The following is a 25,232-nucleotide window of genomic DNA, read 5'->3' on the forward strand; positions in this document are numbered from 1 at the left end:
GAGCACGGAGCAGGGCAAGATTCTTTCGTGTCAAGTTATCTGGCACAGACGAGCCCAGGAAAATCTGGGCCGGCTGAACACGATCCCTGAAACAGAGCTGCTGATTCAGGTGTTACACATGCATCAGCAGCATGCCGGCACTCTGAGGCAACAATGACTTTAAAGATGCAAAACAAATAAATACATTAATGCAAATAAAAATCACAAAGCAAACATCTACAATGGAAATGATGAGGCAGATTCGTTAAGTGGATATTTTTATGATTATACCCCGGTGGCTACATTGGTCAAAATATAAACAGCATATTATGTAAAACATATTTAAATGAAAAAAAAATGAAATCAGTAAAAGGAGAACACAACTAATAAAATTATTTTAAAAAAAGTTTATTTCATGTATTTCATTTACAAAAAGTGTTATGTCAAACCTTATCATCACAGTTATCAATGAAGACATGCAAAACGAATACACTCTATTGCCAAAAGTAATTGCTTGCCCATCCAAATCATTAAGTTTAATGTTCCAGGTGAATAAAATCCAGCACCTTGGCATGTAGACTACAAACATTTGTGAAATGGGTCGCTCTAAGGAGTTCAGTGAATTCCTCCACAGAATCTCAAGAGGATTACACCTGTGTTTCCTCCCATAAATTCACTATAGTCAACTGTTAATGGTATTTTCACAAATTGGGAATGACAACAACTCAGCTACAAAGTGGTAGGTCACACAAAAACAATCAGAGTGGGGTCAGTGGATGATAATTTGCAGAGTTTGCAGAGGTTACCAACTTGGAGCAGTCAGCAGCTGCAGTCCTCCAGACTTCATGAAGCCTTCAGATTGGCTTCATGGAATGAGTTTTCATGGGCGAGCAGCTGCAGCCAAGAGTTACATCACCAAATGCAAAGTACAGTGCCAGGTGCAGAGGTGTAAAGCAGTATAAAAAAAAAATCATTCTTTGAAGTGACAAACCATGCCTCTTTGTTGAGCAAGCCAACTGGTGAGTCTAGCCAAGAGAACGGTATTTGCTTGAGTGTATTTTGCAAAGTGTGACTAAGAGGATTTTTTTTTTTCAGAATTGAGGTTTGAGCTCTTAGCTCCAAAGGCAAGGAACTCTTAATGCTTCAACATACAAAGGAATTTTTGGGCAATGCTCCGTACTTTCTAGAAATGGGTCCTTTTTGTACCAACATGACAAAGCAAACTCTGTAAAGACACAGATAAGTGAGCTAAATGAGGAACATGCACATGGAACTGATCTTAACCCAACAGATCAAGTCAGTACCACAGTGCAGACCACTGTGGTACTGACTAGTTACGAAAGTGCCTGACCAAAAGAATGTGCTCTGTGAACACTCCTAGACCTTGTGGAAAGCCTTTTCAGAATTAAAGTTGTAACTGACATCATTTTAAACCTTTTGGATTTGGAGTGGGATGTGACTCAAGTTTATAAGTGTGAAGACAGACAAGAGAACAATTTTGGCAAAGAAGTGTATGAGTGGAGATGGGACACAGTGTGAACAATGACGTTTTCTCATCTTGCCTCATGTTTGTCCAAGCCTCTTTCACTCACAACTTGAAGTGAAAGAAACAAAGAGCAGCGAAGGAAAGGAACTGAAGATGTACAACTTGGTAATTTCACATAATCACAAGTGCCATCTTAAGAGGGACCTGAGAGGGATGACCTGCAACACCTCTGTCTTAGTTTTAAAAGGGTACAACAAGTCTGAGAGGAGATTGTTGCATTCTGCAGCTGATTTATTAATCTTTGACAATTAGAAAAAAAAAAGGCCTATAAAAAGTTTTATATAAACACACAGTCAGTGCTGGCTCTGAGAAAAACAAAACATAACAAAAACTAATCCAAGTGTTAAAAAATGCTGACATCCATCCAAACAATGTTGGAATGACAGAAAATCTTAATGTACATTCTGTTTTTACCAGTTCATTAAAAAACATTAGGTATTAGTTGTGAATCATCAGCAGCCTAATTTTAAAAGCACCTTTATTAAGCTGTTAAAGCACCTTTGACCCAGAAATGCATGTTAACACATAATGAGGCATGGGCCGGCTGTCTGTATTGAGGCCTTCCAAGGTTATAAAAAGTTACTGTTTATAATACTTCAAATGTTGTTCCTGCCACTTAGAACCATTTTATTGGCCAGAGGAAGCGCAAGAGTTGCCAACATTTTTTCTGGCTGCATGGAGCATAAAGAAGCCCAATTGTTTCTACACACAAATACTCAGCTAACCGAAAGAAAGCTGGTACACTTTTCTGTACAAACAAGAAAGGATACATTTGACAGCTGGGAAATTTATGCTGTTGTGAAAAACTTTTCACGGCAGGATTAGTGACGCGTCTGCAGTGATGCAAGTCCTTTACTGGTCTGTCCTGGTGAAAAGAGAGCTGAGCCTCAATTTACCAGTAGATGGATATTCCTACCCTGATCTGTGATCACAAGCTCTGGGTAGTGAAAGAATGAGAACCCAGATACAAACAGCCAAAACAAGGTCTGGGTATGGTCAGCTAAGAGGAATTCAGAGTAGAGCTGCTGCTCTACCACATCAAATGGATCCAGTTGAGGTGACTTCTTGCACCTGGATGACTCCCTGGTGAGGTATTCTGGGCACAGCTCAGTGGGATGAGACCCAGAGGAAGACCCAGGACACACTAGAAGTACCATGTTTCCTAGCAGGCCTGGAGACACCTTGGGATTGGCCCAGGTGGCTGTATGTTTTTATTGTCACTGTGGGCATTTTCTACACACCTTTCAGGAAGGAACAGTTTTACTTTTAGTAAGTAATGCTGTTTTGAAGCTACCGTTGGCTAGCTATGAGCAGCATCTTTGTTAAGAATCTGACTGCAGGCTGGCTACATGATCAGATGCCCTGACTAATTAACCAACCAAAATCAGCTTATTTTCTATTGTTAGAAGAAGAAATTAACAAACCTAAATTATGTTCTACCTTTTGATTTTTGTGTAAATATAAACTTGTGTAGTTTATTTTGTGAGATTGTTATACCAGTCCATGCCTATGCATAATCTCATTTTCCCCTGGTCTCATGCTCAAATATATTTCTGAAGTTTTGCAAGCACTTTGGCTTTTTGTATTATCTGGTTTTGATCCAAAAGTTTTACTACAGTAAATTAAGAAGAACTGAACATGGTAGAAAAAAAACAACAAAAGAAATGCAGTGACCACTGAGACAGTCAGTTTGGCTTGCTGAAGTTGCCATTAGCACCGTGGTTTCTCAGTCTGTGGATGGCGGTTGTTTCGTACCAGTATTTCATGAACAGAGGGTAGGTTGTGTTGCAGTCATTATGAGTCCAGTCTTGGTAGCGCCCTGCAGGTGAAGCAACACTGTCTTTGAACCGACCGAAGCATACAGCGACCCAACAGCTTCAGCTTGTCACAGAAGCGGGAGGACATGGTGTTTTTTCTGCAAACTGAACAGACAGAAACCAAAACAAAACCTGACGTCCAATACATGAACAAATTTGCCCTGACATAAGGAAAGGAATGTAACCACACAATCGGGCCGACGGGTCGCGGCCTGATGAAGCTAAAATTGGCCAGGTCTGGTTATCAGCTGATTTCTCAGTGAATCTCTAATGATAAACAAAGATTAGTAAGCAGTTTGAATTAAAGAAGTTGATCATACCATTTTTCATTCAGAACCTCGTGTCTCCTGGTCTTCTCTGAAAGTGTACCGTGATGCTCTGCATATTTGCTGATTTTTGTACAGCACAATACCTACAGTACAAGTCCAATGCTACTTGATATAGTATCACCTGCATTTGCACAGCAGTCGATACAGACGTGTCTTAATTTCCTTGGCACTGATTAGCTGTAGTTAGACCAAAGGTATAAAATAAAGCATGTCACTAAAGTTTTATCAGCACTAAACGCCGGCTTTGGAGAATTGTTACCTTCACAATGTGAAATTGAGGTGTGAATGTGTGCATGCACAATGGGTGTGAGAACACAATCTGCTTTTCCAATCAAGCTCTTTCACCACCAGAGGAGCACAGGAACACGCTCACGCATACAAACCTGAGTTTTTCTTGCATTCCTGCATGTTGCATTTCCTGAGTGTTTCTGGTTTAGAAATCTTCTCACAAAAGCGGTTTGGCAAAACGGCCAAATCCTGATCGCTCAAGCAGTTGACTGCGCGCTGCTGTTGACCCTCTCCACAGCTCACAGAGCACTAGAAATAAGAGTAGTAAGTAAGAAAAAAATCAAACATCTAAACCTTAATTGTGGGTCAGCAGAGACTGACCTCCCCCCAGTCTTCGGTTTTCCAGTGCATGCAAGGCTTTAGACTGCACAGTTCAGTGTCGTTTGGCCTGGACGTGGGGCTGCAGCGATGAGGTTCGGGGCAGTACACCAGTCGCTCCCTAATGCCTTCACCACAGCTGCCAGAGCACTGGGGACAGCAAGCATTACTGCTTTATTTTTAGATTGTTTCTCCAAACAGACCCCTTGCTCACACAGAAAGCATTGCAAAATTGTTGACAGTAACACAAGGATATTCTTTGATCTAAACCATTGTGTTGTAGCTCTGGGTGTATGTTTGGGTTTGCTGTAGTGCTAAATTGTGGAACTCTGCCACAATTTTAAGTGCTTTACAGTCTCTTAGCAGGTTTTCTTTGATTGTCCTGTTTATTTGACCAGCTTCTCTGTCCCTCCCCTGAAGAAAATTATCTCCACAGCTTGATGCTGCACCGTATTTCACTGTGGGGATAATGTTTTCACGGGGAGCTAATAGGATTTCAAACTCATGAAACTCTTACCTCAGAGTTAATCAAGGATAAAAAAATATTTCAGATAGTCACTTTAACGCCAAAATAAATAAAAACGCAATGTCTACAAGCATAAGCAGCATAGATAATGTGCCTAAATATGCCCTGCTATGTTTAATAACATACAAAATGAATGTATGATTGTCCTACCAGTCCCCAGGGTGACACAGTCCAGTTCATACAGGGCTTTTGGGGGCAACCCAGGGCGCTTAGGGGTCTGCTGGACACAATCTGACAGTGGAAAGGTCTGAGTGGACGTTTACTCTGAGAATCAACACACTGAACGTCACGGTGCCTCCTTCTCACAGACCCACAGCTTTCCGGACACTGTGGAGAGAATTCCAACATAACAAGCGCCGAACAAAACTATGCGAGTTAAAACAGAGACAAGACAGTTTTTTGTATTTCTTCAGTGACAGAGAATAATTAATAATTGATGTATTCTAGTATTAATTGTAATTAACAAGTAAACTGTGTGACTATCAGTTTCCTGACATCTAAAGTTGCTGACCTTGCTCCAGCTGCCAGTTTGCCAGGTAGCGCATGGTTGCAGATGACATGTTCGTGCAGGCTCAGGTCTCTTCATGTTGGCACAGTCCTCATCATTCTCTGAATTGCACACCACGGTTCTCCATAGAGCTCCAATCCCACATGTTGTTGAGCACTGGACAGAAATGAGTATCATCTTTAAAAAAATAATATGTTCATGCTTAGCACAACATTAAAGCATTACACTTAATGTCAGTGTTTCTGTGGAAATAAAAACATCAATCATACATTTTAATGGAACATATTAGATCTTTGGACATCCTTCTTTTTAGTCTATAATTATTTAATGGCATGAACATGAATGTGCCATTATATGTTGGGTTGGCCCACAAACTAGTGTACTGAAAGCTACTTGATCTGCTTTAATATCTTTTTTTATTTTGTAATGTCTTTACTCTGGAAAGTTCTTCCAATTCCACTTAAGGAACATTTCCAAGAACTGTTGTAGATTTTTGGTGGAATTTTGGTGGATCTACCAGGATAAAAACATTTAACAAAGTAGAAATGTATGCCTGAAAATATTTCTGCTGCAGAAATGGTACTTTTCATTCAGTGTGAAGTTTTTTTAAGGTAAGATGCTAAGCATTGTCGATTGGTTTAATTTTCTTAGCAGTATTTTATGTGTCACTATTTTTCATCACAGTTTAAATTTCTCTACAGTTTATACTTTCTGTTAATTAAACTGTGTGAATTTTAAATCTGCTTTAGGTTATATGCAAAAACAGAGTGAGAAGAATACATCTTGAGGGTGTAGGATAATTAAGTTTCAGTGGATAGATGTTCAGGGTAGCATCATGAAAATATCTTTAATGTAAACGTTTACTGGAACGATGTTTTGCAGACCGAGACAAATAGTTTGAAATATATCTTTACACACCTCACTCCAGTTTCCAACAACCCAAAATACATCCATGCTAAGTGGTTCTCTGGCCATCAGTTTTCTTTGGTCACTCGTGGAACTGCTCTGCTGACTCCTTGGTTGCTGGTTTTGGCTCTTGAAGTGGCTTCCTTTGGACCTGAGTGGTTTTTTAGCATGAACAGTTTGAGTGTTTTTCTTGGTTGTTGCAGGGAAGCTCTTCAGGTTCATTAATGTCACATGAGGTGGAGCTGCAGTGGTGGATGGTTTTCTTACAGTTGTTACAGGAACTTGCATTGTTTTGAAGATAGTTTTTGAAAGACCCGGGCCAAACTTATACATGGGAGTGGTTAGAGGAGCACGTTGTGTCCATGGGCGGTATGATTTAATATTTGAGGTGGTGTTGATGTTGGGTAAGTGGTGGGTTGTCCTTGAACATGTGTCAGTACTGGTAAGAGAGAATGGCAAAGCAGTTGTGGGTGGCATTCTAGTTATATGCTTGGTAAGAGGACGTGCTTGTGGTTTTGGTGTGGTTGTCTGAAGACGAGTCGTTAGAGACGTTACAGTGGTGAAAAAGTCCAGGTCAATAATTTTCTCTTCTTGTTTCGTCTTGTCCTCAACGATGTAATCATATCCTGGGGAGTACAGGACCCCATCCTCCGTACTTCCCTCCTCTGTGTCTACATTTTCCTCCTCTCCAACACTTGTTTTCTTTTCTTTATTAGCGGAACTTGATTTATTAGGATAAACTTTCCTCTTTGCATTTTTCATTTTCCTCATCAGAACACTAAAGTCATGATCCTCTGAGACTATAATTTCAGTAAATGCAACTTGAGGGCTTAAAGTGGATTTTGTGGTGGCAGTTGTAGTTTCTTTGGTGGTTGTTGTAGGCACAGCTGTGGAGCTTATAGGTGAGAATGATGTTGAGCCAGGATGTTTAGTAGAGGGAGTTTTATTTGGGTAAATGCGGCGATACACAGGGGGAAGCCCAGGTCGTCTGTGAAGACTTGAGTTTGGGCAGCTCTGCAAAGCACACAGTGATTTGGACCTGGGTTTGGTCGAGAGGTCACAGCTCTTCTTTGGCACCAATGTGCAAGACACGGTGCGTGAGCGAACTCCTCCTCCACATGTGACGGGGCACTAAAAGCACAATGAAAACAATATCAAGCTGGTGGAGATTCTTGCAGTGAAAGTCTTTTATTGGTAAAACTGAGGTTAAGAAACAAGCGGCTACCCAGAAGAAGACAAGCTACCCTTAAAAAAGGCTTACTTCCTCCCAGTTGCCAATAGCCCATTCCTGCCCACATGGCACATCTCTGTTGCACGGCACCACAGGTTTTGGTTTAAGCAGATGCTTGCATTCCACAGGGTGGAGTACTCTCTCCTCCCCTGAAACAGTGCGGACACAAAGAACGGTTCTCTTCCTCAATCCTGTTGATCCACAGGTTTCTGTACAATGCTGCCAACCACCAACCCACCACCTAAGAGCCAGAGGACAGAACAAGGTAAGAAAAAATATTCTTACCAATCATATGGAGCTCAAATTATCTTTTTAGAAAATAAGCATGTACAAGTATTGTTTGTAATGTTCTTCTTTGCACAAACAAAATGTTGTCAATAATGCTGAAAAGATTTTAACTTTTAGTTTGTATACATGGTGCCTCATTAAAGAATCTGAAATTTTAAATAAAAAAATTATTTATGTTCCTAAATAATTGTTATGATTAGCTTAAAAAACAGAGAAAATGTACAAAGTAGCTATCATTTTTTGGACATTATATATATATATATATATATATATATACAGTACAGACCAAAAGTTTGGAAAACACCTTCTCATTGAATTCAATGAGAAAGTGTTTCCAAACTTTTGGTCTGTATTGAATACAGACCAAAAGTTTGGACACACAGTTGTGTCCAAACATTTGGTCTGTACTGTATATATATTGTATACCCTAAACTACAGAAAATATAAACGTTTATATCAACATAGACCTTTGAGTTGTGAAACTGTTATGGTTGCTATTCACAGGTAAAAGTTGAAATCTTGGTTATGCAACAAAAATGGTTGATTTTAACTGCAGAAAATCTACAAAGTAGTGTGAGGATGTCAGAGACTACACACCTTGCAGGACATTCCATATTTTTACATTTGCGGTGTCGGTCCTCTGGACGGCTATCTGGGCCACACAGAGACTCGTCCACGACGCCCACATCTGTTTCAAAGCACAGCACTGGCTGGTGCTGCTCTCCTAAGGACAAAATCATTTCTAATTTAGTATATTTTATTAGCAAAACAAAAGCAAGATGTTTCAAAATGAGCCAAACCTAGGCCACAGGTGGTGCTGCAGTCGGTCCAGGCTCCGTGTCTCCAGCTGTAAGTGGGATCAGGGACCTCATTTTCTATAAATTTTGTCTTCTTGACGGTGTATTCTATCTTTATACCTGGATTCTTCTCCTGAAACAACAACTATAAAAAAAACATAATGCAATCAAATAATTCACATTCTTCTCCAACTGATTTTTCATTAGAGCTTTAATTTGGACGCTTATAGATTTCTGTTTTTACTTTCTTGTCACACTTCTGTGTTTCAAATATTCAAATGAATGGGAATAATATGACAACCTCATTGAAGAGCAGATGAGAAAAAGTCACTGAAATGTATCAATCCGGAAAGTGTTACAAATGCTATTTTTATGGCTTTGGCTCTCCAGGAAATCACAGTAAGAGCTTTTATCCACAAATGAGAAAAACAAATATGGAACATCAAAATGTCACCAATGACTCATTCAGGTCACACCGGAATCAAGAACAACATCTGAAACAATGTTTGTTTTGGGTATGGTCACTGTTCATGCAATGAGTAAGAACCAAAAATGGCATTGATTGAGAGAAGATAAAACTAATCAATAAAAAAAAGTTAAAAAAAAAACACAGAAGACTCCTCTCACAGCTTCTAAAAACACAATGATCAACAAGACTTTTGTGAACATATTCTTTGAACTGACAAGGCAAACATCTGTTTTACATCTGTGGCATGTGTCATTTCAGAAAAAGATAATCAAACTAATAGAAAAACATGGTGGTGGTGGTATGATGGTGTGGGCTCCGTCAGGACCCTACTGACTTTCAATCAGAAAAACCTGAAAAGGAATATTCTGCTATCACTTTGCAACCCTGTGGAATTGGATCATTTACCAGAACAAATCACCTAAAGCAAACCAGCAAGTTCATCTCTCAACGACAAAAAAAAAAAAAAAAAGGATTGTGTAGTGGTCTAGTCAAAGCCCAGTCTGATTGATTCATTTTGGCCCTGAACAGGCCATTCATGCTCAAAAACCTCTTTAATTTAGTGAAAAATTGGCCAAAATTAACCCAAATCCATGTTAAAAACTCACTGCCAGGTATTGCAAACCTGGTAAGTGAGTATGTCACAGACAGTTATGATAATTAGGCAGTAATTACTTTTTTTTTTGTATTTAATGTGGTTATATTTATCTGAAATTAAAATTGGTGTGATCTAGACCGATACAAAAAATAAATACACAGAAGAAATCTGTAAAGGGGATAAATGCTTTTTCACAGCACTGATTGTGTTTTCCTTCATTTTATTTAATAAAAATTAATGACCAAGGACTATTTTGTGGTGGGACTCAATTCAGTTTGATTAGAAAGTGAACTACAAATACAAATTAATTCAGTTTTATCCTCTATAAACAGGACTCTTTTTACGGATGAAGTGGCACAACGCTGATTATACTAAAACTTCTGAACAACTGAAAAAAACAGTTGTTTTCATTCACTCCTATGAAAGGGACAACCTACCTGGAGCAAGACTGGCTGCTTGGTAGGTCCAGGTGCAGTGAGGTTCTCCATGTCTCCACTGCGCTCATAGTAGAACGTCGTCCCACCTGCCTCGTACTCGCCGTTCCACTGGATGATGAAGTTCCCGTTGAGGAAGTACTCGCCTGACCCCACACTTCTGAGGGCCAGGAAGTTTCCTGCCTCCTCGGCTTCCCTCACCAGAATGTCCCGGGCGCCCTCTGGTATCACCCCCATGTCCACGTACCCTGGGAGAGTCGGGAGGGGAATCAGAGTCGCACTGAGGTAATGGGATGGCCCACCATGGCAGCTGCCACGCTCACACCCAGACTTTCAGACACCTTCTCTCTGATGTTTAACCCGGGTGGGCTCGGTGTGCATGGATGCCTGGCATGTGTGACTGAATGTGTGCTTATTCGGCACAGAGGGGGTGGGCTGGAGGTGGGGGTGCACTGCCCTGTCTCTGTTTTTTATTGCGTGGGGATGGGAGGTGGGTGGTTTGGGGGAGGACGAAAGCAGCAATGAGTGGGTCTGTGCAGTTTAATGATGTTTGTGGGAAGGTGTGGGTGTGCGTGTGTGTGTGTGTTTGTAAAAGGAGGTGGGGGGGATGCTTGCCCTCGGTGTGAGCCTTTTGAAGTCTCACACATCTGGGCCGGTTATCTGGAAGGGATGCAACGTGCAGCAAACACACACACAGAAAGAAAGAGAGATTGCAGGGAGGAAGGCGGGAAGGAGGAGAGTTTTTATTGTTTTAGGGCCTCTTTCACTATGAATCTGTCTTCACGGTATGTTGATTTAGCGGGTGCTTGTCCAAGTGCAATAAAACCAGACAAAGATGTGTATCTTCAGACAAACATGGGCTTGCATGCATGCACACTTACATCTCAGCACAACGGGACAAACAGCTGCAAAGTGTGGACGAGGTTGCTGCCATGGCAATAAGGAACTGTAGAATGCTGATGCACTGCCCTGAAATGACTTATGTGCCTGGAGACATAAATTTAAATTCTGTGCTTTTTCACACTCATCTTAGTAGGTCCATCAAAGCTTTTTCTCATTAGCAGTCTGTCTGCTTTGCGTTAATAATTTTATAATCATACAGACTCCCTCAGTTGGATACAGCACCTGGCCAAAATGTTCACACAACACATTTTGCCATGTTGCGATCGCAAACTTGAATATGTTTTATTTTGATTTTAAGTGATAGGCCAAAACAAAGTAGTGCATAATTATGATGTAAAAGGGAAATTATATATGGAAAAAACTTTTCCATACAAAAACAAATCATCACCTTGTAGAGATGGCTGTATTTTAAGGCATTGTCTGACTATACTGAGCCATCTATCTCTACAAGCTCAGTCAGATTAGTAGCAGTGGGGCTTGTCCTGCTGAAATGTGAACATTCACCTACTCTCAAGTCTTTTGCCGAAATTGTCATAGCTGAAGAAATGAATCATCACAGCATAATGCTGCTACCCCAACGTTTTACCGTGGCGATTGATATGTAGGTAAATCGCCTACATTTGTGTAGCGTTTTAAGTCAGAGGACTCCAAAGCCCTTTGGCTCAGTCATTCACCCATCGAATCGGCACCACCTGGCCCACTGACCACCATAAGCTTGAGGTATTGTCTAATAGCAGGCTGCTATTTTAAGATGCTCCATGACTTTCTACATGATTTGTCTGCTGTGTTCTTTGGTCTTTATGAGTATTTGTCCACTAATATTCTCTGACAGCTGCATCCATACTGAAAATGATTTAGGAGATATCTGAAGACAATTGATTGCATTTCATTTTATTTATTTGTATCAAAGCAAAGGGGGGTAAATACAAATCTGAAAACAACTTTTTATATTTTTCTACCATTTCTGTATACTTTTTCTTTGACTCTACAATGCTCTACTTTATCTGGATTTTCTACCCTAGCCCTAACCCTTAAATCCTAATAAAAGAATCTTGTAACCTGACAAAATACAAAAAAGTTCAAGGGGCATGAATAATTTTGCAAAGCACTGCGATTGGCGTTTCACTCACCAAAACCTTCTTGTTCATCATATGTCTTATAAACCGTCTCACAGCTTGTGCCGTCGCCCAGACAGACCCCACAGCGATCCTCCACTGCGTTTGAGTCAATACCAAAGTCACAGCCAACCTCCTACACACAAACACACAAATCACAGCACAGTGGAAGTTTCCACAGAGGATCTTCTCCCTCTGTCAGTGTGTAGTTACTCTGCAGTGTGTCATTATCCCGCTCCAATATAACCCTCCCAGTGCCTACTGGTCTCTTACCCAGGCACACTACCTTGCACACTCCGTTAACACAGATGTTTCTGGACTTGTTGTTCATGAAGCACGGGGTCCCGTCGGTCACCGCATCAAGCATCTTCTCCGAAAAATAGTCACTAACTGGTCGGCAGTGAAGTTCGCAGGGATTTACTGAGGATGAGCATAAAAGAAAATTAATCAGGTTAATTTATTTGTTGACTTTTTTCCTCATTACTTTTACTTATTATCATTTATTGCTACTGTTATTATCACTATAATTTTATGCCATACAAATTACTGTATGTATAGAGATAAACTTTAAAATTGCACTACAAGGCATAATGTGAAACATAAAATTATTTAACTGTCCAATAGATTAATACGGTGATGTCCAAAGTCAGTCCTCAGGGGCCGATATCCTGCCTGTTTGAGTTCCCTCTTTGGTTCAACACTGGTGAATTAAATGATGATTTGTTAACAGTCCTCTCCAGGAAAAGACGCATCTAAAACTGACAGGACACTGACCCTCAAGGACCGAAGCTGGACATCCATGGTTTAATAGATATAACTGTAAATTTATGTATAATATAGGTTTACTCAATTTGGTTTTTCTGGTCTTCACCCCCCAAAATAGTAAACAAGTAAGATTTAATTCCAAAGAAATGTTGAGAGACTAAAACATAATTACCCGAAATTAAAGTAATCCAGCTTTATTTTCCATCTCTTATTAAACAGCTGACATGAAAAACTCATCTGATAATACTGCTAAAATTGAATTTGTTTTGTATAAATTGACAACGACTATGATAACCATTTCATATCGACAAACTGCCATAAAAACCCAACAGAATTGGAGTGCAGATGCCGCTTGAATGACAAACTTTCAAGGGTTAATGTTGCCCCCTATTGATTAATATAAGAACTGCATCTATTGTTGAATTACGTTATGAAACAGAAAATGTAAAAAATAAAATAAAATAAAATACCCAGTCTGTTTGAGGGTTTCATCACTTACATGGGTTAACAACTGGGATCCACTGGTAGAGCTGGTTGTGATACGGCACTGTGTCAAACTCACTGCACAGCATCCCTCTGAAGGACGGCTTCTCATTCTGACAAGGTTTGGTGTTGCAGGTCCGGTAACGCTTCCTTTCTCCAGTGCAATACTTTCCTCCAAATTCAGGTCTGTTGGACAACAGTATATTTTGAATCAACCACACAACAAAGGATTAAAGAAAAAAAAGGAGGTCCAGAGTAAGTACTTACTTGGGATTGTTACATTCCCTCTCTGCAGACTGAACTCCAGTTCCACAAGTCCTGGAGCAGTAGGACCATTTACCCCAAGGCCCCCAGCCTCCATTCACAGTCTCTGGCAGTTTACCCACAATTACACACTCTCCAGAAATGCACCACTAAGTAAGAAAAAAATAATACCAAGATTATTTAAAATCACTTGAGGTGTTTTTGAGAGGTCAACTACCCCCTCCACTTGTAAATGAAACCCTGGCATAGCTAAGCTTATAACGCCGTTTACCTTGTCTGGTCCACAGCGAGTACCATCTATAGGCGAGTCCAATTTGGATCTACAGCTACCATTCACTGAACACCAAAGAATCTGGCAAACATTCTGAAATAAAAAGGCAAAAATCAACATCAGTAACGTCTGTTTTCTGAAGAATTTAATGTATAGTTTAATTTGAGCAAGACTTACATCCACCTCTGGACAGAAAGTAGCATTTGGACCGTACTGGAGCTGGCACTGATGATGGGTGGTGTAGCGGACGCCAAGACGGGCCAGAGGTGTAGTCAGGTCTCTCTTGGAAGGACGGTCATCCAAACAGAAACCCCAGCCACGACTAAGGCGAATAAAAATGAATATGAGGTCAGTCATTTTGTTTGGGAGAAGAAGTAAATGATCTCTGCACATACAAATATGCCCACAAACCTTCTCATCTGACTATGCTGAAGCTGGAAAAACATATTCTAAGATTTAATCATCTACTTCATCTTTAGCACAATTCTTCTAAAGAATTCTAGAGTTTTATTCTCCCGTGTCCCCTGTAATCATCGTCATTTTGTTTGTTCTTCTTTCTCGTCTCAAATGCCATAAAGTTGTGTTTTTATGGCTTGACTTCCATCATGCATACAATATCAGCACCAACACATTCAGGTCATCCAGGAGTACTATGGACCCAGTAAGAGACGTAAATGCTTCTTCAGAAAATTTACTTGCCCCACAAGAAGGAAAATGAAAAGAAAATAAATAAATTCTTGTCAGCACTTCTAAGTGAGTGGTTTTAGAATAATGAAGTTCTGATTCTGCCTTACTCGAGGAAGCGTGTGATGTACTCTTTGGAGCAGGACGACCAAGTAAGAGGCGAACTGTCATACATCAGTTGTCTTGACATTATGAACGGGTGTTTTGTTCCGACCTCACAGTCATTCCCTTGGCCGTCATGATGAATCCCAAAACTGCAATGAATCACAAATTAACACAACTTAAATGAAGACTGCAAAGGCTTTTATACAAAGGCTTTGTTTGTTTACCGTATTTATGTGGCAATGATCTCATTACAGAGTATACCAGGAAGCTTATGTAAGACAAGACAAATCTAATAATGGACAGAGCTTTAATTTGGACTGATTTATAGGAAAACTAAGGACAATGAGTGGAGAACTATATTCAAAACAAGAAATATATTTATAGGATCAGAGGAACAAATGCAAAGAAAGAAATATTCATGCAATTTTAAAACAAGTAGAGTTCTAAGATACGACAGAAATTAACTTTCTCCTTTAATGGGAAAGTACTGTTTCAAGTCCAAATTTAAAGGAGACAACATTTTCTGCACATTTTAGGTTTTTCAGTGAGCTGTTCATAAATGGTGCCCTAATTTTTAGTTATAGTCCCAATGATATTGTAATGCTTAATTTTCAGCAGTATGAGAATCATTTGGATGTAAAATAAAACTGGCCTGGGAATATTGTCTTGAGAAAGTCCACATGTAATCTTTGTTTTCTCAAATTTATTGTTATACTACATAAATGTTATATTTTTCAGCAATTTGATTAATGAGAAGTCTTTTTCTCTTTTTCTCATTTATTTATTGTACATCCTAACAATTATCTGTCAATAAGCTGACTTTCTAACTGGGAATCATCCTTTAGAAAAAAAAACAGCGTACAGCACTCTTGTTTATCCATGCCTTCATGTCTAGTGAAAAAATACTGTTAACTACATATTGGTACTTTTTTCTTGTGATGATTCTCTGTTTGGTACTTTACAGGCATTAAAATTGCACTACCTGTGGCCCATTTCATGAGCAACAGTGAAGGCGACAGGCAGTCCTGAATCCTCGTTGATGTTGCAGCTGCGGTGGGGTTGACACATCCCAGATAGATGAGAGAGACCCAGAGTCTCACATGGCTGGTTCATTCCTGCACAAATATCTTTCCTTTAGAGGGAAACAAATGTGAAAAATTATTACACATACCACCTCACTTCACATAGGGAACATGTACAGAGCCACTGTGACTTAAAGGCAAGACTTCTGACCCTTGCCTTGTGATCAGAACAGCCAGATCGTGGTGAGCTGGGTGAGTGTCACTCTGTGGATTCAGGTTTTTCTGCCACGCACAGAAACTGGACAGAGTAGTGTCTGCATGGTGAGCAATCTTCAATCCTTTCTGCAGCAAAGACGAGAGTTTGACCAACAAATCACCACATTTTAAACTCTTTTTGACGTTTTCCATTTGTAAGTAACAAGAAAAGCCAAAGGATTATTTACACATTATTTATTTAGTATTGTCAACATTTTTGACAATACTACTCACAGCTCAGTTCACACAGGCAAAGTTTAATAAAATCATTATTTATTAAATGTCAAAGAAAATTCATCCATCCATCAATCAACAATAAATCCCAATAAATACGTTGTCTGTGATTTTGTACATATCTATTATTTGTCCCCAACCCTCTGCTGTTTTGCTGCACATTACTCCCTTTTGGATGGTTGTTTCAGCAGGTCTTCAAGGAGCGGGCCACCTGCCCTCTCTCTTTTAAAGTATTACACTCAGTGATGAGTGAACTAGAGTTAAGCACGTGACATAAAGTCCTCTTGCTTAATAATGTAAGCACTTATCAAAAAAATCACAAAAGCATAGTGGAGTATTTGGAAAACTTTGGATTATTTTTACCTCTTCTCCTTGAAGCAGAATGAGGCGCACCAAGATGACATGGATGGCATTTCCAATACTGGCATCATGAAATATTCCAGCAACCTGTCAGCATAAAAATTATCCGTGACGTTAAAAAATACCAGCCTGTGCAGTCATGCAAAACATGTAATCAGCTTAAACGGAAGAAAAAAAAAGTTCTTTACCATGTTCATGATGGTGAAAATATAGGACTCAACATTGTCGCTGCCATGGTATTCGATGAGTTTGGAGTCAGCCACCACCATGGTCTCCACCCATCGCTCTCGGCTGACTGAGCGCTGCGAGCGGGACTGAGACTGAGCCTCCCCCCTCTGCTGCTCCCTTTCCCATTCCTCCCTCTCTTTTTCCACCTGGTGAGAGTCACTTGGAGCATCTAAAGTACGCATAATGAAACACATAGCTTAGAGCACACTTATCCTAGGTTGACTCAGGTGCAGGGTGAGCACAAAAAAGGAAGAAAACTCATTTACAATTTCACACACACCTGCAGTTGTATATTCACACATTGAGTGAAAGGACACACCTTGAACTCCACAGGGGCTGGGAGTGTGTTTGGACTCCAGGCTGCGTTTTTGTCTGTGCTTTTCCTCAGTAGATCTTGGATAGACAAGGTGTGGTTCTGGAGTCCCTGCAGGATCACTGGGCAATTTCTGGGCAGGTTCGATGAAGAAATGCCCCTCCGGCAGGGAAAAGAATCCTCTCTGCAGCAAGAGAAAAAAAAAAAAAAAAAGAAGAAAAACCACGACAGCGTGGCAAGCTTGGGCTCAGATCATTCATTGAGATGACTCACATATCCCAATGTGCAAAGCAAGCAATGCTTAAATAGCTCTTTTTGGAGCATGTTCAACTGTTTAACAAAAGGACTAGAGAAAAACCTGCGTCAAAGTCTCATTTTCATACACTGATGCAGAACTCTGGTAGAGATGCCAAACAAATCATCATCAACTACAAAGTTTCACTGAAAGCCAGGAGGGCAGATGATCCCCATCTTAAAAACCTGTAGAAACAACCAGCCCACATTATTTCCATCTGGCTGAAATCTGTCATTAGCCAGCAGATCAGAATATGAACCTTTTTCTTCTCCTCGGGCAACAATGCAACAACTCCTTCGAAAGTATGTTGTACATGTTCTTACAGGTAGAGGCTATTTAAACAGAGACACAAATTACTCCTGCAAACAAACAATAACATGAAGAAATTGATTCGACATAGCGGCCCATTTCTTTTAGCCACACTTCAAAAAAGGAAAGAGTACATGACATGGCAAATGAGGCAGGTGTGCTCTGATCCTCATACGTTGACAACAAGAACATAGCAGCTCATTGAAACATCCTTAGAAATAGCCACTGTTATGATCATTTGGGGTTTGAGTTTAAGTTTTCTTTTATGTTTTGCATTGCATGAAAGGTATCCACGTAAATGTGAATTTCCATGGAAGTTCAGGTAATGGCTGAAATTTTAAAACTTCTCCAGCAGATCAGATGGAAATGACCAGGAATTGACGTAAAATTTGTGTTTCAACTGTTTAAGAACTCAAAAACAATGACAGGTCCCCTCCTGCAGTGCTAGACCATCCACTTTTTTTTAATCCTACTGGAAAAAGAAACAATTAATAATTCTTAATGAGAAAATCAACAGAGAGAAGAAAGTCTTCATCAACAAAGATGAAAGCCAAATAATTCTATTTTTTAATGTCATAAACTTCTTGGACTTGTTTTCTTGCTCCTTGTCTAACCAGCTGTTCCAGCACTGCTCAGCTTTCTAGGTCATTTTAAAAGTTATACATGTTTCTTGGAAGAAGAGGCAAAAGAAATGGGAGGATGCTCCTTCAGCAGTCTGTACAGCTATGACTCTGTATCCCACTGCTGTGTTCACAGAGTTCAGAAACTAGAAGTCGACACTCCCTTTGGAATGAAAAGATTTCTCCATCTGCTACACTAAATCCAAAAATGTAGGTTTCCACATGTACTGTAACAGATGCTCTGCTGGATGCAGCTGAACTGCTCTGTAGTGTTTTCACTCAAAAACACAAAGCCGATGAAAAATGTCTGTTTATGCTGGAGGTTTAGGTTATTTTTCTATAATAATATTAATGCTGAAGCATGGTTTCTTCAGCAGCAACTCAGAGTGTGGGCCTTCAGCCAAACATCCCACAGTTGTGGTGGACTCATCTCCAAAGCATGCTGGCTGATATGTCTACACTCAGTAGGAAAAGTTTCCCACAGGCTCTGTGCAGCAAATGCTCAGCTGACTGAGCAGTTCCTCTATATCTCGCCCAAACACTCTGTGTGACAGTAATAACAGATAGTCTTATCTCAGCTGTATGGGCTGAACACCCGACAAAATATTATTGGAAGTCATGTGAATAATATAAACTGCATTACAACAGTGTATTTTATGTTATAGACTTACACACGGACACAAAGAGAAGAATTGTCAAGTGGAAATACAAGGAAAAAGGGCTTCCCAATTATTATGAAAATGTAATCTAAAAAATGCGGCATGCAGTTACATTTAGCCCCACCGCAATCATTAGTAGAACCAGATTTCGCTGCAGTTACAGTTTGGGTTGTGTCTTTACCAGCTTTACACATCTAGAAATCTAGAAACTGAAATTTCTGCACATTCTTCTTTTGAAAAAAGATCAAGCTCAGAGTGTAGAAGGAGAACATCTTAACATTGATTTTTACATATTACCACAGATTTTTGTTGTGGTTTAAGCTGCGATACATTGTGATTTCTGGCCCATTTCCAACCAATTTCAATGTTTGCATGTGTACCCAACATGTTGGATTTCTTTAACTTTCTTTCAACAATGACTTTTTTCACCACTCTCCTGTAGAGGCCAGATTTCTAGTGTGCATTACTTATAGTTTTCTAGTCAACACAAGATGAACTTTGAATCTCTACACCTCCTCCAAAGGTGTCATGAGCCTCTTGACTACTTCACTAATTAACACCTGCTGATTGAAGTGGACAGTCATACATTTGTGCATTAATTGCATTAATAGTTTTCCCTGGACTCCATTTCCTAATTACATATGGAAGAGTCGTTAAGTCCAGAAGATTTTCTAATAATCTTGCTTTAAACTTTTTTAAAACTTTATTTCAGACCTGAACCCTTGTTTGGCAGTGACTGTGATCATCTCCTGGTCCTGCTCCCTGAGTCCCAGCAGACAAAGGCAGGTGGTGGTCTGCAGAGCAACCAGTAAGGAATGCTACAAAGAGACACATTAAGAAGTCAGACTGCTCTTCTGCATGATGTGCATGAAACATCCAGGCATAGTCACTCTGCCTGCACTGGGTGTTTATAGTGTTAATGGTGATCTTTAAATTACTATACTGTACACAGATCCTTTGTGATCTTTCTGATCTTCATGCACAGACAACCTGAAGCCATGTTAGCAAAGTCTTTATTTTCTGTTTCACCATACATGGAGAAATGCTTCGCTGCAACTCAGAATCCTGAATGTTCTGTCAACTTGGACAGGATTTCACTTTCCCCTTTCCAACCTCTGTTCATTAATCCCTTTCCTCTGACCTGAAAGGAAGCATGCTGTTTGGGTGTGAGATGCCAGAGCCATAGGAGGTTACCATAACATGGATCTGTGCTCTAAATACACCAGCCATGTGGAACTGCTTTACCCCTGTTTCCTGCTTCTGTGGGCTAGAATTGGCCGAGTGGACCTGAAATAGAGTGGCTGCCGTAATGCAAACTGTGTCTTCAGTAGAGATTAAATGGGACACAAGGAGAGGTGGGGGCTGATGGTGCTCTTTACTGTAACATGATGAAGCACAAACTTGCACTTATTGAAGGTAGATTAAGGGCTGCACCCAGCAAATTTGCCTCTGCATTCCTCTAAGTTCAAAGTATAATTAAGGGGGGGGGGGAGATAATTTTTGGAGGTCAAAAACCTGGCTGGCATTTTTCATTTGCATAAATGCAGAGAATCTTTCATTTAGGTGAGGGAAATAATGTTTAATAAGTCTGAGCTTGCATGTACTTGCCTTGTGCATTGCCTGTGGGCATGAAAAAATACTCCTTTGAGTTCCCAACAAAAGCAGCTAAAAACAGATTAGCTTATTCTCAGTTCAACAATGTGGTTCAAGTGTTCAGCAAGAGTAAGGGGGACCTGCATGATGCAAATACACACAGTTTTAGAGTAAGTATAGCTGAGTTAGCAGCAGTAAATCTTTGTCCGTTTGAACTGCAGAGCAATTAAGTCTCCAGCCAGACGCAGGATGTATGTAAAATGACAGGATGTACTGTAGAGGTGTTAATATAGTAGCTTGGGCTATGATGTGGCTTCACACCACTAAGGAACCGTGATCCAGTTATGTTGCCAGCTTTATACATTGCAGGCATTTTCAAACATTCATTATTACCCAGAGGAACTGAATGTGAGAAGGTACTACTCCAAAAGACAGACTGTATTTTCTTCAGTCTGCTCACTGGTTCAAACTTCAGTTTAGGTCATGTGTGATTGAAAGAGGTCACAGTCCTGAGAATAAACAGCAAATTAGTTTGGGTTGTTTGTTCATGACGTTTGCACTTTTTTTCCCAATACTGACAAAGATACACATGTTGAAATCAGTAAAAAATATATATAATTCTTTTGCTGGTTAGTCAGCAGCTGCAGAGCAACCATTCTTCATGGTAAACATACAATATATGAGGTTTCTGCAAATGTCATTTTTGGGGGGGTAGAGAGAGGAAATTATATTATTTTTTTACAGTCAACTTCTCTTTTCTTTGTTGAGCAAATGTGTTGTGACCATTGTAGCTGTTTGCTAGAATTCAGTAGAGCATTATTTTCTCATCTTCCTGATAGATGTCTTTCCAGGTTTACAGCAACTAGATATAAGAAAACCTTAATAATATGATGAACAGAAATTGTAATGCACAACATAAGTAAGCTGATAATTAATCACCTTTTATGAGCAGAAAAACTAATTTATGTTTGACCCACAGTTCAGCGGTCAGAGCTGACCAAGGTAAATCTGGCTCACTGATTGGTGCATCGCTGGTCTTTATTGTTCCCTCTTGTCTAACAGTGACACACTAGACTGTAGACAGGAAGTGTCATTGTAATTCTCTATAAAACAAAAACAATAACTTAAAGAGCTCACTGTAGAAGCTGACAACTCGACTATTAGAACAACTTGAATTTTAAAAAAGTGGAATAAAGAAAAATCCTAAATTACTGTGATATGTGTCATTGTTCTTTTACTTGTCATCATAAATGTCTACCCAGTGCCAGATAAGTAAAGATCCCCATTTCCATGTATCCAGTTTCTCTGACTCATGAGGTTGAATGGCCTCCTTGCCGCTGGCAGGACTTTTCTCTCACATCTGTCTGGCTGAGTCTTGGTGTTTGATGGTTTCTGTGTGCTTTCAGCTGCTATAAACTTTTACCCACAGTTCTGTACAGTGCAATACATCAACCTGCAGCAGGTTAAGGATGACAACAAGAACATTCGGTTTTGTACAAAGAGTACTTTAAACACTGCAAGACCAGAGAGGCCAAATTTAACATTACGTAAGGAATCCTTTTCCTTGGAGGAAGATGAAAAATGGGTCAAAGATATAAATTTTCCAGGCTCTTGTCAGCATTTCAGTCTCATTATGAGTCATGTGTGACAAATTAAGAAATACAAGTCAGGGAGACATAACACAATTTACACAAGCGTAAGTAACTGAGAAGTACTTGGAAGAGGAATTCATGTTGTGACACAATAGAGCAATACACTCACACACTAAGGCACACTTCAATATGAGAAGTTAGAACATCACTTTTTCCCACAAACCAAATGTTCATGTTCTTCATTCACGCTCTTCATAGTGAGTATTCATGAGCACTCATGGTGAGTAAAGGTTTTACAAAGTATATTTGATACATAAATCTATCTTGTGATTCCTGTCAACGTTTTATGGAATATTATTCCTAGTAATCTGCTGTCCAGCTGGCTTTTTCATCTGAGTAGAAACACTACAGCCAAAGTAAGTAACCTGCTTCTTTTTCCATGTGAAAGACGCAGGTTTTCCTGGGTTTCTGTCACACCTTATTTTCCATGCAATAAAATATGCCAGAAGCTGTTACAGAAGCCCTATTCCAAGCACAGAACAAAGAGACACTGCATGCTCAGATGGAGTTCATGAAGACATTCTGCAAGTACAGACAGCGGCAATAAGAGTGTATGAACGCTAAAGGGTGCCGGTGAAAAGGAAAAGATGTGAAGCAGCAGCAGTCAGTGAGTCTGCAGAACAGACCTTCTGCAAATAGTGTCAGGAAGGCTTTGAAGAGCAAACCAACAAATACAACACTGTCAGATAGAGGAGTCTGCTGGCTGCCTGGGGCACATATCTGCTTAGAGTAGGTGTGAGCTGGTTACTTGCAACAAGGAATGCTGGGTTTTAAAAAGTGACATGTCCAAAACCTCCAACATTTCTCATCATATGTTCCTCCAACCCATCAATTTTCTTCCAGTGAGCCAAGATCAGGTCACAGAGGTAACAAGTTCAGGAGGAGAACCAACACACCCCTTATTCTGGCTGATTCTGGGTAAGCCTAAAGAAATTACCATTCCTTTGCTGCATTCTGGGTCTGCTTCAGGTACTTTAATGGGTCCATAAATTGTTTTATTTTTTTACTAGATTCTTTCTTTACCACCACAGTCCAGAGTAGTGCCTGCATTACTGCAGACAAAATCCCAATCCATTTGTCCACCTCCTAGTCCATGCCATCATCACTTGTGAACAAGTCACCTTAGGCATATCAAGATACTTGATCTTCTCATCTGCTTGGGGCACAGACTGACCCCCGACCTAAAGGGGCAGTGCACCCTTTTCTATTTGAGAATCATTCAAAACAACTTATCTTGCTTTGGGACATCACACTATTTCTACAATTTAAAGTCCTTTTAATTACATGCCAAAAGTGCACCAGTGGGGCACATATAGCAGTGCAGCACTCATTATAACCTACCTTTGGCTGCACACTGCTTATCAACTGGTTGAAAAAAGGCAACTGCAGCTTTTTATGGTTACAAAATGGAACCTGAACCAACAACATCAATCATTTAAAACAGGCAACACTGTTTTAAAACTTCAATTGACAAGTTCTGACTGCAGTCCGGACACTTCTGTAATCAGATATCAGCTAGCTGTACCTGTGTTAAATATTTTCTATTTGAATAAAACTAACTAGACCACATTTTTTCCTCTGATGAATGAAACTGGGCTTAAAATAAACTATTTTTTGTCCTATATAGTCAGTAAAACAAAAGGACTTCCTACCAGTCCTTTGCAGGTGCTGATGGCAGCCGTTCCTTTAACATCAGGGGCTTCCACCGTGCCAAGAAGGTGGCAGGAGTTCCCCTCAGACAGGACAGGCTCAGCCCTGCTGGCACTGCCATTCCTCCTCTCCAGGACGTATTCGGTTGACAGCAGGTGGTGGTTTTTGGTCAAATTGAACATTAAGGCTCGACCATTGTAGTTGAGCTTGTAGTAGACCTGTCCCTCTGGAGAAAGGGACCGCAGTGCACGCCTGGATCTCCCGGTCTTGAAATGGTGAGACACGGAGTGGGAGACAAACTCACCGTCAGCGCTGATTCTCACGGGATGGACGATGGATGGATCCGAGCCAGACTGGGACAAATGACCTATAGAATAGTAAAGTAAACTGTTGAATGCACTCTGCAGAGATTTGCACAAAAAGTTGCTTCCATGCAACCACACTGACCTTGCTCGTTGGAGAGGGAGAGGAGTCTGGCAGATAGCTCATCGTGGCCCGCTGCCAACATGAAAACAAAGTGCAGCCGAAAGAGAAGCGAGCACTCCAGCGAACATAGCATATTTCATAAGAACCAAAGTGGAAACCCAGGAGAAGAGTCATCTGCATCGGAGAGCCAGGCTAGTTGGAGGAGTCGACCTCTTCGATCCTGCACTGCTCCGGGTCATGACATGAACAGGCTCAGATTCCGGTTGTGGAGAGGGACACGCTCCGAGGAGGACTGGCAGCCCGATCGGGGTTTTAGGGGAGAGAAAGCTCCCTTCTTGGTGGAGGACGGAGGAGGAGGAGGAGGAGTATCTACTTTCCTCACAGGGGCGTGGGGGAAGCAGAGGAAGAGGGTTCCCTCGTTTGAATGGACCAGGTCTGCTTCTTCCCTCCTGTCGGGACATGTCTGTTGATGCAGCAGCGCATCTTCAACACGTGTCAACGCTCAAGCAAATGAGTTGGATCATTAAGGCGCCAACGTGCAACATGCAGATTTTAAGTTTTATTTAAATTGCCTTAAAGAGCGCTAACTTGAAACTATGCAGAGAGAGAATACAAGATTAAAAATATGTTAAAATTCTTTTATAATACACTAAAATCCGAGCATCATGCTTTGTCAACACTAGTAAATCCTGAAATATTTGACATGTATCACAGCTTGTAAACATTTTCACACCAAGCTAAAGGCTTTTTATATTTGCTTGGGGGGATTTTCTTCCATTGTTACATAAGGTTCATAAGGCACAACCTGTGCAAACACATGCATTTTGAAATTCTAGCACAAACATTTCTTGAGTACAAGTTTCAGTATTGGCTTGAGAAGCCTTGCCGAATGCATGTTCTCAATAGTTCTATGAGACATTTATTTATTTCCTGATATAAACTAGCAAAATTGATTGTTCCAGATAAAAAAAAGAAAGAAAAAAAATGTGTCCTCT

At 40.3% G+C, this 25,232-nt stretch overlaps 1 protein-coding gene across 1 annotated transcript; it reads right to left on the reverse strand.

Annotated features, from left to right (window-relative positions):
• Positions 1–371: 371 nt before the first annotated feature.
• Positions 372–24,665, reverse strand: LOC114154401 (A disintegrin and metalloproteinase with thrombospondin motifs 12-like). Its single transcript, XM_028033460.1, has 24 exons — positions 24,259–24,665; positions 23,814–24,178; positions 17,040–17,217; positions 16,681–16,889; positions 16,496–16,579; positions 15,861–15,985; positions 15,604–15,753; positions 14,627–14,770; positions 14,010–14,154; positions 13,833–13,925; positions 13,565–13,710; positions 13,314–13,483; positions 12,336–12,469; positions 12,065–12,185; positions 10,035–10,279; positions 8,537–8,678; positions 8,334–8,460; positions 7,479–7,689; positions 6,230–7,348; positions 5,315–5,467; positions 4,954–5,130; positions 4,281–4,427; positions 4,055–4,208; positions 372–3,447 (listed from the first exon to the last, which is right to left on the reverse strand). Exons 1-24 carry the CDS (start codon positions 24,368–24,370, stop codon positions 3,320–3,322), a joined length of 4,779 nt encoding a protein of 1,592 aa, XP_027889261.1. The 5' UTR covers positions 24,371–24,665; the 3' UTR covers positions 372–3,319.
• Positions 24,666–25,232: the final 567 nt, after the last annotated feature.

This window comes from Xiphophorus couchianus, chromosome 12 (assembly GCF_001444195.1).
Source record: "Xiphophorus couchianus chromosome 12, X_couchianus-1.0, whole genome shotgun sequence".
Lineage (NCBI taxonomy): Eukaryota > Metazoa > Chordata > Actinopteri > Cyprinodontiformes > Poeciliidae > Xiphophorus > Xiphophorus couchianus.